General features: G+C 40.6%; 2 protein-coding genes across 7 annotated transcripts in view; both read left to right on the top strand.

Annotated features, from left to right (window-relative positions):
* Positions 1 to 12,710, top strand: part of rttn (rotatin) — a 61,842-nt gene extending 49,132 nt beyond the window's left edge. The window contains 10 exon segments of the mRNA XM_034132425.1: positions 542 to 738; positions 1,366 to 1,471; positions 3,101 to 3,198; positions 4,685 to 4,762; positions 5,462 to 5,588; positions 8,780 to 8,973; positions 9,878 to 10,166; positions 11,065 to 11,168; positions 12,086 to 12,155; positions 12,241 to 12,710. Coding sequence (XP_033988316.1) covers positions 542 to 738; positions 1,366 to 1,471; positions 3,101 to 3,198; positions 4,685 to 4,762; positions 5,462 to 5,588; positions 8,780 to 8,973; positions 9,878 to 10,166; positions 11,065 to 11,168; positions 12,086 to 12,155; positions 12,241 to 12,326 — 1,349 coding nt within the window. The 3' untranslated portion in view covers positions 12,327 to 12,710.
* Positions 12,711 to 13,316: 606 nt separating this feature from the next.
* The window catches only part of cd226 (CD226 molecule), a 7,638-nt gene continuing 7,235 nt past the window's right edge, over positions 13,317 to 13,719 (top strand). For 3 of the 6 annotated variants that reach the window (XR_004556069.1, XR_004556068.1, XM_034132450.1), the window contains exon 1: positions 13,331 to 13,499. Coding sequence is in view for 4 of the 6 variants with exons in the window: in XM_034132450.1 (XP_033988341.1) it covers positions 13,436 to 13,499 (64 nt within the window). In the remaining 2 variants the exon portion in view is untranslated. Of the gene's footprint in view, positions 13,500 to 13,719 lie in introns of all 6 variants that reach the window. The other 3 variants (XM_034132451.1, XM_034132449.1, XM_034132452.1) reach the window with 3 other exon arrangements.

The following is a 13,719-nucleotide window of genomic DNA, read 5'->3' on the forward strand; positions in this document are numbered from 1 at the left end:
TTTATCATAATAGATTATTTTCTTTTTAGAAGGCGTTTCGTTGAGTTTAAAAACATGGTTTCCAGATTCATGAATGACTGATAACTGTTATTAATTCTGCTGATTGAACTAAATACCCAGGATTAGCATTTAATGTGTAATTTTGCATAGACAAAAACCCTCATATTCTATCATATCAATGTCATCACTGTGTGTATTAAGTTCCCTGAACAGATGCTGCTTGTGGATAATTGCATCCCGTCCTTACAGCACCTTATCTTCCTCTGTGATTAATGGCCCAGCAGGGAGATGTGATGAGTCCAGTGAAAGATGAAGCTTTTGTTCTGCTTGTATTTATATCTGTGTGTACTGGTTTATGGCATCTGCGTGTCTGCATACAAATTGAAATGATGAGTGTGTTCATGGACAAATATCAGGGGATTTAAACCAATGGATGTGCCGTTTTGTCTCGCTGTGATTCAGAGTGATTATTGCTGCTGTGTCATTCAATAAAAGAACAACTCACTCTTCTTATTTTCCCCGTGTGTGTGTGTGTGTGTAGGAACATTATCAGTGTGTGTGGCGGAGGAGTTGGCAGACTCTGCTCTGCACACAGCGGCTCTGCAGTTCCTCAGCACGGTTTTCACGGAGGAGACAAAGAGTCTGGGTGCAGAGGTCACAAACTATAAACATGTCTCCGCTTTGTGGGACATTTTAAACGGTCCCTCGGCCAGCCAGCTGTGTGACCTTCTGCTGCAGGTACGACTGTCTAGACTCGGCGTTATTATTGGAGAATAAGTAGGGAAAAATGTTGTCAAAACTAAACAAAAAACTTTTTCCTTCGAGAAAATCTAATGTGTGTTTGTGTAGCACATTTCAGCAACAAGGACTTTTAAAGTACTCGACAAAGTGCTCAAAAACACATTATAAAAGAACATTAGAATACAATGAAAACAAGTCATTAAAAAGCCAAGAGAATATACAATACAAACCGGCTATTTCTAAAATAAACATTGAACCACAGAAACTGAACAGACTTGACCTTCCAGGAGATGGAGCTATTTAGAAATAATCCTTTCAGTTCATCCTTGATTTGTTTTGCTCTTCAGCTGTGATCTAATGTTAACCAATAGGGCTTATAATAATTATTATTATTACACACATCATCATATATTATAATAATTAATAATAATATGTTGTGTGGTCGTGAAAGAGGATTTGAATTGATCTTTGAATCAAAGGATGTAATCATTAGTACCATTTCTATACCGCACCATGCATGTTATATGTAAACAAAGCTATGTACGTCTGAGACATTAGATGCTATCTTTTGTGAGCCTGTGATTTTGTTGAATAATAACGTTCCCTCTTTGTCGTTTGATGCAGAGTTTGGACAAGAGGACTTTTCAGGATCCTCTGAAGAAGCCGACAGCCCGAGCTCTGATGGCGCTGTTATCGTGCAGCCGCTCCGCTCAGAGCCACGCAGCCAAAGGTAAATCCCCCAAACTCACTGTGTAGACGGGGAAACCTGTTGAATTGACTTTGAAAAGTGAAAAATGGGTCACTAGATTTTTCTCTGGGGGTTCCCAGACATGTGATACAGGTCATAGAGTGGAAAGCGTTTATTGAACACTGCGTCTATCTTTGCAACCAGCAATTTCTATTTTTTGTTATTTGAAATGTAGATGTATTACACTCTCTCACAGTTTGTTCGCCCCTCTTTTTTTTTTGTATTCTTTATTAGTTATTTTCTCACATTCCCCTTTACATCCAATAGTACTCCAATTTAAAGTGGACCTATCATGCTATATTTGAATAATATAGTGTAGGACCATACCTATATAAGGCATATTTATACTATTTTTTTTTCAAAATACCAAACAGATCATGCATTTTAGCCAAGCCTCATTTTGCTCAATTTGACAATTTCTAGCTCTGGGCAGATTCAGTGAGAACAGCACCACCTACAGGCCTGGCATATGTACTACAGCGTCTCCAGCGCTTTCAAACGGCAATGGCCGTGGCTGTCTCCTCCTGATTGGTGGAGTTGGCCCAATAGCCGTAGCGCCACCGTCCTGACGTCAGGACAGTGTTCAAATCTGGATCAGTTTTTATCAGATCCGTTGCAGCCCCTTTTTTAGAGATTTGGGTATGGAGGAAAATAGAGAGGGTTGTGTTTTCTGACACTTGGTGAGTTCCCTGGAACACCGGGGACACATATTCATGTAGAAAAGACGTACAAAAGTGCATTTTGCATGATAGGTCCCCTTTAAATGAACGGTTTCTTTAACAAGGGGTCACAACATGTTTGAGGTCTCAAATCCTAAAAATGTATTAACAAAATGTATAGAAATCAAATCAATAATAACACTGTTCGCCCCTCTTCATTGTGTCTTATGAGGCAGTATTCACGGTTCGCACGGATCATTGAAATCATTGAAATGTGGTGATTTCAGGGGGAAGAATCAAGGCATATGAACACTTTGGAAAACAGAACCGCGTCAATGAAAGACCATTTTGTCTACTTGAATTGAGAAGGCAATATTAATCTGCTTCAGGACAGAACTAAAACAGATAGGGAGAGTTTTTCTGGTCAATTAAGCAGCTATTTCCTCTGTTTGTTATTTGAAAAAACTGTCTCACCGTGTCTTTTGGGGTAAAAAACAGAACATTTGGGGCAGTATTCACGGTTCCCACGGATCCTTAAAATCGTTGAAATTTGGTGATTTCAGGGGGAAAAATCAATGCATATGAACAATTTTGAAAATAGATTCAGGTCAATTAAAATGAATGTTGTCACTGTCAATCTCTGCTTTAATTGAGAAGGCAATATGAATCTGCTTCAGGATTTATATCAGGGTAACAAACAATAGCTTATCAATTTCTTTTCATACATATTCAGACATAATAAAACATTTTTAAATAAAATAAAGACACAAAAGGAATGTCTCAAAGAGAGTCCTTAACAAAGACAGTCAGAAACCTTTAAAGACATCACCTCTCAGACACACTTTTAATGTAGAGTTTCTTTTGGTCAATTGAGCTTGATATCTTAATGTAACTGTTCATATATTGCTAAGTGAACAACACAAATTCCCACATCCTTTTCTCTTCGTCCCAGCTGGTCTTATTGACAGCTGTGTGGAGCAGATGAAGAAGACTCACTCTCAGCTCCACCTCGAGTCCATCCGACCCGGGAAGGCTTCTCACCGCAGGAAGGTGAGAGAAGACTGGATGGAAACTTCCAGAGTCAACATTTCTAGGCCTGTTTTCCATTGGATAGAATCTGAAATGAACATGAAGTTTCTGGATAAATATTATGAGTATGAAGTCTCAGTCCTCTCTATTTTATGGAGCATTACCTATTATGCAAATTCCACTTCTTCACGTCTCTTCTACATCAACATGTGTCCCCTCTTCTCCATGTCTCTTCTACATCAACATGTGTCCCCTCTTCTTCATGTCTCTTCTACATCAACATGTGTCCCCTCTTCTTCATGTCTCTTCTACATCAACACGTGTCCCCTCTTCTCCATGTCTCTTCTACATCACCATGTGTCCCCTCTTCTTCATGTCTCTTCTACATCAACATGTGTCCCCTCTTCTTCATGTCTCTTCTACATCAGCATGTGTCCCCTCTTCTTCATGTCTCTTCTACATCAACATGTGTCCCCTCTTCTCCATGTCTCTTCTACATCAACATGTGTCCCCTCTTCTTCATGTCTCTTCTACATCAACATGTGTCCCCTCTTCTTCATGTCTCTTCTACATCAACATGTGTCCCCTCTTCTTCATGTCTCTTCTACATCAACATGTGTCCCCTCTTCTTCATGTCTCTTCTACATCAACATGTGTCCCCTCTTCTTCATGTCTCTTCTACATCAACATGTGTCCCCTCTTCTTCATGTCTCTTCTACATCAACATGTGTCCCCTCTTCTTCATGTCTCTTCTACATCAACATGTGTCCCCTCTTCTTCATGTCTCTTCTACATCAACATGTGTCCCCTCTTCTTCATGTCTCTTCTACATCAACATGTGTCCCCTCTTCTTCATGTCTCTTCTACATCAACATGTGTCCCCTCTTCTCCATATCTCTTCTACATCAACATGTGTCCCCTCTTCTCCATGTCTCTTCTACATCAACATGTGTCTCCTCTTCTTCATGTCTCATCTACATCAACATGTGTCCCCTCTTCTTCATGTCTCTTCTACATCAACATGTGTCCCCTCTTCTCCATGTCTCTTCTACATCAACATGTGTCCCCTCTTCTTCATGTCTCTTCTACATCAACATGTGTCCCCTCTTCTCCATGTCTCTTCTACATCAACATGTGTCCCCTCTTCTTCATGTCTCTTCTTCATCAACATGTGTCCCCTCTTCTTCATGTCTCTTCTACATCAACATGTGTCCCCTCTTCTTCATGTCTCTTCTACATCAACATGTGTCCCCTCTTCCTCATGTCTCTTCTACATCAACATGTGTCCCCTCTTCTTCATGTCTCTTCTACATCAACATGTGTCCCCTCTTCTTCATGTCTCTTCTACATCAACATGTGTCCCCTCTTCTTCATGTCTCTTCTACATCAACATGTGTCCCCTCTTCTTCATGTCTCTTCTACATCAACATGTGTCCCCTCTTCTCCATGTATAATAGGTGACCTTTAAACGTGTGCATGTAAACATATTCTCTTTCTATATGTCCAGGAGGAGAGCTATTTAAAGGAGGTGAAGCTGAGTGTGGAGATCCTCCGAAGCGCTCTCTATCTCAACGAGGAATGCAAAGTGAGCGCCTGCCTTTTAATTCCCCTCTGCTAATTGTTTTTTAATGGAACCTGCTGGGAGCACCAAGGCTGGATTCTGCAAATGAGATTCACCTAAATGTTCCTGGCCTTGCTCAGTTTAGCTCCCCAAACCCTGTAATGGCTTTACTTACGGAGCATATTAGCCGCTTCTCGTTTTCTAAGTGGCCTTTCAGTCTCTGCTCGTTGCTCTTGGGCTAAACAGCCACTGCAGTTTCTTATTTTTCTACCTCCCTGTGTGTGTGTTTCAAAACATCGAAGCTTTTTATGTTGATTACTGCCATCTGTGTTTGTGCTGTTGTATAAATCAGAGTTCCTTTGTGCATCTGTAATCATGTACACGCCTGTATGTGGGTGGGCTTTTACATATACATGTGTGTGTAAGTGTTCATTCTGCAGCTGTTTTGGATTTACTGCTAAAAAAAAGTGTGTGTTTTAGTCATTTCTAATCCTTTAGTTTGATCTCAATCTCAATCTTTAGTTAAAATATTTAAAATACAATTAAGTCTTGCATGTTGTTCTCAGAGCGTTTAGTGTAAAATTACGTCATTGCTGTCTCGTCTTAGTCCTAAAAAAAGGTGTTTAATTAACATATTTCTTCAGAACTTTCACAAGCTAACCACTGGTGTGTGTGTGTGTGTGTGTGTATTTGTGTGTATAATCCATGTGTGTGTGTGTGTAGGTGGTGGCTACAGATGCTCGCCTCACACTGGCCGTCTTTTCTCTCTGGCCTTGGCTCCTATTGGACGATCCGACCATGGAGGCGGTGCTTGAGCTGCTGTGTGTTTACACCGCCAACTGCATCACAGGTGTGTGTGTGTGTCTGTGTGTGTGTGTGGTGTATGTGTGTGTGGTGTATGTGTGTGTGGTGCATGTGTGTGTGATGCATGTGTGTGTGGTGTATGTGTGTGTGGTGCATGTGTGTGTGGTGTATGTGTGTGTGGTGTATGTGTGTGTGGTGTATGTGTGTGTGGTGTGTATGTGTGTGTGGTGTGTGTGTGTGTGATGCATGTGTGTGTGGTGTATGTGTGTGTGGTGTGTATGTGTGTGTGGTGTGTGTGTGTGTCACATTTCCATATAATCATTTAAATAATATGTATATATTATGTCTTGTACTCTGATTGCCTCTTACTCGTTTAAAAAGTATTTTTAATCCTATATGTGTTTAACAGAGACACATGTTTAGGATTTACATTTTAGGAAAGGCAAAAGGTGGATTTGCAAATGGTTAAAGGACTGGAGGGTTTAGATCAGTGGTTCCCAACCTGGGGCGCCAAAGAATTACATATAATTGTAACGCAATACATGATTGTTGCTAAAAGCCTTGTCTCTACATTACAATAAAATATAAAAAATATTGATTAATTCATTTGAATAACAATTGAAGTTAGTAGCTATTAAAGGCATAGCAAGACAGAAATGTATAATTCTTTCTTTAATAGAAATGTTTCTTCTGCCCGTAAAGTGTCCAAACCAGGCTTTTCTGGATAAGCGCATTTTTAAAACATAGTCATTGTCCATGCCGGTTTCAGTTGGATTATTTGTCACAGTTGCTCCGATCAGATCGGTCTCCTCCATTTTGTAGATTATTTACGACTTTTGAATCCACATAAACACATCGGCAGAATCCGGCTTACTTTGAGCATGTGTTTTAAACAGTTTAATCCCTTTGTGAATTGTTTCCACTTGCGCCGTCCTTTCATTTCTTCATACAGCGGGAATCCAAATGAATTAATCCTGAGTCCAATAAGTCACTCCAATAGTGCTCCTTGATTACGCTTTCATCCTCCTTTAACAAAATACTTCACATTCATCCAGTTTGTGACAATAGTTGTGTGTGTGTGTGTGTGTGTGTGTGTGTGTGTGTGTGTGTGTGTGTGTGTGTGTGTGTGTGTGTGTGTGTGTGTGTGTGTGTGTGTGTGTGTGTGTGTGTGTGTGTGTGTGTGTGTGTGTGTGTGTGTGTGTGTGTGTGTGTGTGTGTGTGTGTGTGTGTGTGTGTGTGTGTGTGTGTGTGTGTGTGTGTGTGTGTGTGTGTGTGTGTGTGTGTGTGTGTGTGTGTGTGTGTGTGTGTGTGTGTGTGTGTGTGTGTGTGTGTGTGTGTGTGGTAGGCACTGTGCCTGGCCCTTGCCTGCACATGGCCTCTGTCTGCGGTCAGCAATCTGCCTGACTCACTCACTCACTCACACACACACACACTTCTCACTAAGATCCCCATTGTCCCACTTGTTGCCCGCTGAACAACATGGCGTCTCGCTGCTCGCCTCGTCACAATGAACACAGTGTCAGGCGGAGTCTCGCTGTATGAACGGCAGACGATGTGTGGGCGCACAGAGCATCTCTGTCTCATCATGCAAATGTTATTTATATAGCACAATATCACACATCTGTCTCAGGGGGCTTTACAGTTTGTACAGGACATTAATGAATAGTTAATTGGGAGAAATGGAAGTGAGAGCAACAGAGAACCCTTCTCCCAGGAAGAACAGACAGCAATAGATGTTGTGTGTGAATCAAAAAGATAATACGTTATCATTTTCTGATTGCTGTAAATGAAGAAATCAGCAGATTATTTGCAGAAACAACCTTTCTGACTGCAGGAAATGCGTGATTTGTGGGTAGGAAACAGCAGACACATTCACGCTGATGAACAGCATGTGGTCTCTTTCTGATCTGTGTGTGTTGTGCAATGGAAATCAGATTCATCAGTGGGGCAAAGTGTTCTGTGGTTTGATTGACAGCGGTTCCTCGGTGATGTAAGGCCGCTCACGCTGTGCAGAAGTGGGCTCAGTTTCCCCCTGAAGGTTAACTGAACAGCAGTGCATGCAGCCAGGCTTAGCGTTACACCATCCGCCCTCAGGCTACCTTCTTCTTCTCCTGAGACGGCTGCATTTCCACCAAATCTTTCATCTCCGGTCTACCTGCTTCATGCTTTGTTTGCACACGTTGTTGTCTTCCTCTGCGCCAAAAACCGGCTCCCACAGACAGAAAACAAAACACTTCTTTTCTCTTAAAAACATGCCGATACGTAGCAGCAGTGGGGAATGCCTTTGCCTCACATCACTGGAGTAGCAGATCCATTATAAAGCAGACCTCCCATGTTAATTCTGTGATACAGCGGCTTCTTTGACAGGTATTGAGATAACCTCGGGCGAACATCAGCATACGCCGGTTGCTGTGTGTTAGCGTTCAAGGATTAGCATAACCAACAAGCTGTCATGTTCTCCGAGAGGAAACATCAATCAGTGTCGACTCTCGGCCTTTTCAACGCTCGCCGCCTTAAGCACGTTCATTTCTGTGTTTTATATGTAACCTCCAGCCGCAGCAATTAGTCAGTTATCGGATGTGAAGGATGTGCCAGGAGAGAGAGATATGTTTATTAGTGTGTTATTTATTTGTGTTTACATTTCTGAGTGGTCTGAATTGTGGGAGGAAGTGTAACCTTTGCTTCAGCTACCTGAATCTTTCTTTAAAGTTATTTTAATTGTGTACTTGTTTTTTAAGATGACTGAGTCTCTCTTTGCAGTCTTTATTGTTCCCACTAAGGGGACATTTTTCCTCTCTTAATCATCATTTTTGTCTTAGCTTTTACACCCAACAAGCAGAGCATGCACAGGTGTTTTGGTGAAGGAGCAGACAGCGTGCAGTCTCTATGTACGTGGCTACTGGTGGACAGCTAGCTAGCTTTAAGATAAACAGTTAGAAGCAACCAGTTCTAACAAGAAGACGTGTTATAGTGTGACCTGTTTATGGACTTTGCAGTGATCTTCCATTAAAGACACAGGGATAGGTCGGGAAATCTTGGAGTATTCCTTTGCGGCGTTGGGTTGTTGTGCTTTCTATTCACTGTGCACACATTTCACAGTGTGTGTGTGAGAGAGATGAGGAAGCTTGTGAAATGACTCAAACACAGAAATCACAAAACCTGACTACTTCAAATGTAGACAAATCTGACAAAACCACAGGAATTCTCATGGTTATTATGTTCTCTCTTTCCTCTCAGCCTGCAGCTGTGTGTGTGTTGGTGGCTCTGGATCTGCAGCAGGGTGTAAAGGCGCTCCCAGCAGCTCTCTGATGCTCTGCGTCACGAAGCTGGCCTCGGGGGTCGCGTCTGATAACACCCCCGTCCAGAAACTCTCCTTCTGTCTGCTCGCTAACCTCGCCATGTCCCGCGACTGCAGAGGCCTCCTGCAGAAAGTAAGCCCTGGACACAGTGTGTAGTGAACAGAAATGTAGAAAATGTATTATTGCCTTCCCTATTTTCTCTAAAAGTAGATATAACATGTTTAAAAATCTATTCAATTCAATTCAAAGGTTTTATTGTCATATGCATAAAGCTGCATTGTAGAAATGGCAATGAAATTCTTCTGACCTGAGCTCCTCCAACAATGCAACATATATACAAAAATACAAAATAGTGCAAAAAGTCTATATACATGTCAATAGAATATGATATGTACAAGAAGAGAATATGAATGTAAATTAAGAAAAAATTGAATACGGTTTATTGCGGTGATAACTATTTATATAAATTACTATATTGCAAGCGACCTGGTAAGATGAGCCAACTCTTTTCTTAAGATCATTTTGACTGGCTGTGAAAAACAAATTCAACTAAAGTGTGATATGAAGTGTTAATAAATAATACATATATATATATATATATATATATATATATATAATGTTTGTACAGTATCAGAATCAGAAACAGGTTTATCACCAGGTGGGTTGACACGTACGAGGAATTTGACTTGATGTCGTGGTGAATACATAAAAGTAAAATACACAGATAGAGAACTATTTTAAGAACACTATAATAACATAAGAAAAAATATAGCAAAATGAATTCATATATAAATATCATAATTCTCTTGTTTCATTTCATTTCATTATTATTTTTTTTAATTATTGTTTTACACGTTCGAAATAAATCAAATCAAATACCAAAGATACCAACATTTCACTAAATGATCAGTTGTATTGTGTTGAACTGTTGGAGGAGCCTAAGATGTTCGTTGTCATAGCTACACTGTAGCTGTGAACACATGACAATAAAAGCCTTGAATCTTGAATCTAAATGCTACTTTTCTGTCGTTCTCAGAATAACTTCCTGCAGGCTTTCCTGTCGGTGCCGATGCCCAAAGCAGGCGGAGGTAAAGCCTGGTCTGCAGCTGGTACTGGTGGTTCTGGTACTGGTGGGGGTCTGCTGGGTCTGTGGCTCCGGCTGCTGGTCAGCCTCTCTTCAGCGGAGGACGGTCAGCAGAGTATCCTCCGGGTCTCTGGAGCTCTGGAGGTGATTTCTGAGCTGGCTCTGCAGCGTCGCCACGCTCTGCTGACGCTCCACAACCTCTGCTTCTGCCCCAACAACAAGCCTCACCTCCTGGCCAACGGTACGCTGGATAGCCAGGGGTCACATGTACTAACTTCATGCTGGGATATTGTAGTGAATATAATCAGCTTTCTACGGGTCCAAAGCCAGAACAAGTGGTATAATTATGTGGAGCTGAATCTTGCCACAACGACTTCTTTAAATGTTGAAGAAATTCAGACCACAGGGGGAGTTAAGATGCACAACATGTGTGTCTCCAAACATAAGTACATAATAAAGAAATACTTAAAAAACCTCAATAGAAGGAGGAGAGAAAAATGGATATTGTGCTATTTTATAATTTTGAGTGAGCGTCTGGCCAGGCTGGGGTGAAGAGGAATCAGTTCTGAAAAACAAACTAGTTTTATTGAAAGGTATTCTATCGTCCTTTAGGTTAGAATAAAGTATGGCTTTATTTCTGATGAGAGTACACAAACGTTGTCACGCCCAGCAGCTCAATGTCTTGATGTCAGTCGCATCTTATACAAACAAAAGGACCTGATTGTTAAAGTGAAGTCAAACATGTGTGGAAACATTTATGTAAGGTACTGTAAAGTAGGCTGCCTGTGAAGATAAGAGACACGTAAACAAAGAAAGGAGAGGAAGTCACAAGCCCCTCGGTGGGCGCTGTGGGTGGGAGGTGTAAACTACAGGTGGGGATCATGTAGTGTTTCTGTTTCCTGTGGAAAGGTTTCACATTTCCTGTCTGTGTTGAACACATGAACCTAATCTAGTGATGAGGAAATGACCCAGTTAATAAAAGATTGGTGTAACTTTGTTTTGTCAAAATATCAAAATGTGGTGTCCTCCAGGCCAACACTTCTCTAGATATGATCTGTGTAACTCTGATGGTTTGAAATGAAACTCTTCTTGTCATTTTGAATTAAAACATGACTTATCTCATTGTGTGTTTATTTCAGACAAAGCCATGAAGGTGCTCCTCGGCTGTCTGAACAGTAAAGAGATGGAAACACGATCCATGGGGGCTTCTGCTCTGTGGGCGCTGCTCCATAACAATCAGAGGGTACACACACACACACACACACACACACACACACACACACACACACTCAATTTAATATTGAATAATCAATTTCTTGCAATTTCTTCCTGGCATTCGGAAAACGAAGAGTGAAACAGGCGAGCAAGTGTGCAGGTGTGCGTCATATGAGCCTTACATTTTCCACCACAGATTTGGGAAAATTGGTCCGTGCGCAAAGCATTGTGGGGATTTTAAGACCGCGGAGTCTACACATGTGCAGCCTCGACATTTCTCCTCGGTAGATTTCCAAGTATGCTGGACATTGGAACAGTACTTCGGCGGCACTTGATGACGTAGTATGCTTGAAATAGTGGCTCTGAAGCAGCTTTACTCGAGATTGAGAAACACCCTCTCTCTCTCTACCTACCTATCTATCTCTCTACCTACCTATCTATCTATCTATCTATCTATCTATCTATCTATCTATCTATCTATCTATCTATCTATCTATCCATCCATCCATCAATCCATCCATCCACATCCATCCATCCATCCATCCATCCATCCATCCATCCATCCATCCATCCATCCATCCATCCATCCATCCATCCATCCATCCATCCATCCATCCATCTATCTATCTATCTATCTATCTATCTATCTATCTATCTATCTATCTATCTATCTCTCTACCTACCTATCTATCTATCCATCTATCCATCTATCCATCTATCTATCTATCTATCTATCTATCTATCTATCTATCTATCTATCTACCTATCTCAAAGGCTGGTTTATTAGTGATATATTTAAAATGTAATATCTTCACTCTCTGTTCCTATAAATGATTCTGCTAGCTGCGTTGTCCTCTCACGTACAGAACACACTTCTTCTATCTCCTGATTATAAACTGAGAGATTTCACTCAACCTAATATCTCTTTCTGATTTCCCCTCAAAGGCGAAGACTACTTTAAAGTGTCCCTCTGTTCGATTGAGAGTAGAGGAGGCCCGCACCATCTCTAAGAAGGGTATGCATTTATTCCCTTTAATGTCAAATGTGTTTCTTTATGTCCTGTTGTTTACAAATGTGTGTTTTTTCTCCATTTACCACAGAAGCAGAGAAGAAGAAGAAGAAGGAGCCTCTGAATGAATATCTGTTGAAGTGCCTTGAAAGCCTTTCCCAGCTGCTAAACAACTAATTGTATTTATACTCTGTGCGTGTATCATGTTTTATAGTTTTGATATTAAAGAGCCAAGCGGCACACTGCTGAGTACCTGCCTGGTTTTCCACAGAGTTTTCTAGCTGTGGCTTTGAGCAGCTTTGTGCGGTGGTCGAGGTTTTATACGCTCTGCACATGGCACCAACGTGGGTTAGTTGGTCGGTAACCAACAGAACATTGGTGATACGTTTTGGTGCTTTTAAGGCCATCCGATGTCACTTATGAAACACTTGGCTGGAAATCCAGAGCTTAAAAAACTTCACAAGAAAAGTGATATTTTCGCAAAATAACGACTTCGTATCTCAGAATAAGTTCCTAGTTATTTTTATACTTTTTGATTAAATCACAAGGCCAATGTTCTAGCTTATTTGGTATTGTTGTACTGTAAGGGGCTTCCATATATCTGAGAACAATCATGGTTTAACAAAATGTACAAGGACAAAAGTTGTAAAGTTATTTCAATCGACAGCTTGTCATCCTTAGAAATCCTTTAAAAATGTATATAATATAGCATTTACATTATTTAATTATAAATGTATACAGTATATTCTAATGTTAGTCATTACTGTCCAAAAAATATCTTGAATTTTTTTAAAACATTTAAAAGAAATACTGGAAACATTTCTGAAAATTATCCACAAATTCCAGAAAATACATTGAAAAAAAAGGCTGGATTTTTCTTTTTAAAAGCCAGTATTATTATCCTCCTTAGAAGTCCTTTAAAAATATGTTATTGTATTATAGCATGTACATTACTAAGTAATTACTGTCCCAAAAATAGTAAGAAAAGTCAAAGAAATACTGGAAAAATGTCTGAAAAATATCAAATATTCCAGAAAAAACTGAATATCTTTTGGAATAACATTTTGAGTGCCTCCACTTTGACCTCAGTCCCAGTCCTGGTGTTGCAGTGCCCCTCTGAGTGCAGGAGCTCACAGTGGGCTCCATTGCATTTAAAATATACCCCCCCCACCCCGGTAAACCCCCAGTATTTGAAGAGTTTCTCTGCAGACGGAGCAGCAGGAAGTGAAGCTCGCTGCGTCTCTCCACTCATCAATGCAGCTTTCATTCTCCCTCAGCGGGGCAACATGGACGCTGTACAAAAGCACCACTGGTACTTCGTGGTACTCCTCTTCCTCCCTTCTCTTAAAGGTAAGGAGTTTATTTATATATGTAAATCTTATAGTAGATTAATGACTGGCAATATGTCATATCAAAACTCTTTGTAAAGTGGCTTTGTCTTAAGTTGTGTCGACTTCTATGATAGTAAGTTGTATCAGTTCATCTCATTCTGAAGGATAATTTAAACTAAGAATACCTTTTTTCTACTATTAATTGTATATTAGATTGTCTGTGAAGCTTGTTGTTGTGA

This window comes from Trematomus bernacchii, unplaced genomic scaffold (assembly GCF_902827165.1).
Source record: "Trematomus bernacchii unplaced genomic scaffold, fTreBer1.1, whole genome shotgun sequence".
Lineage (NCBI taxonomy): Eukaryota > Metazoa > Chordata > Actinopteri > Perciformes > Nototheniidae > Trematomus > Trematomus bernacchii.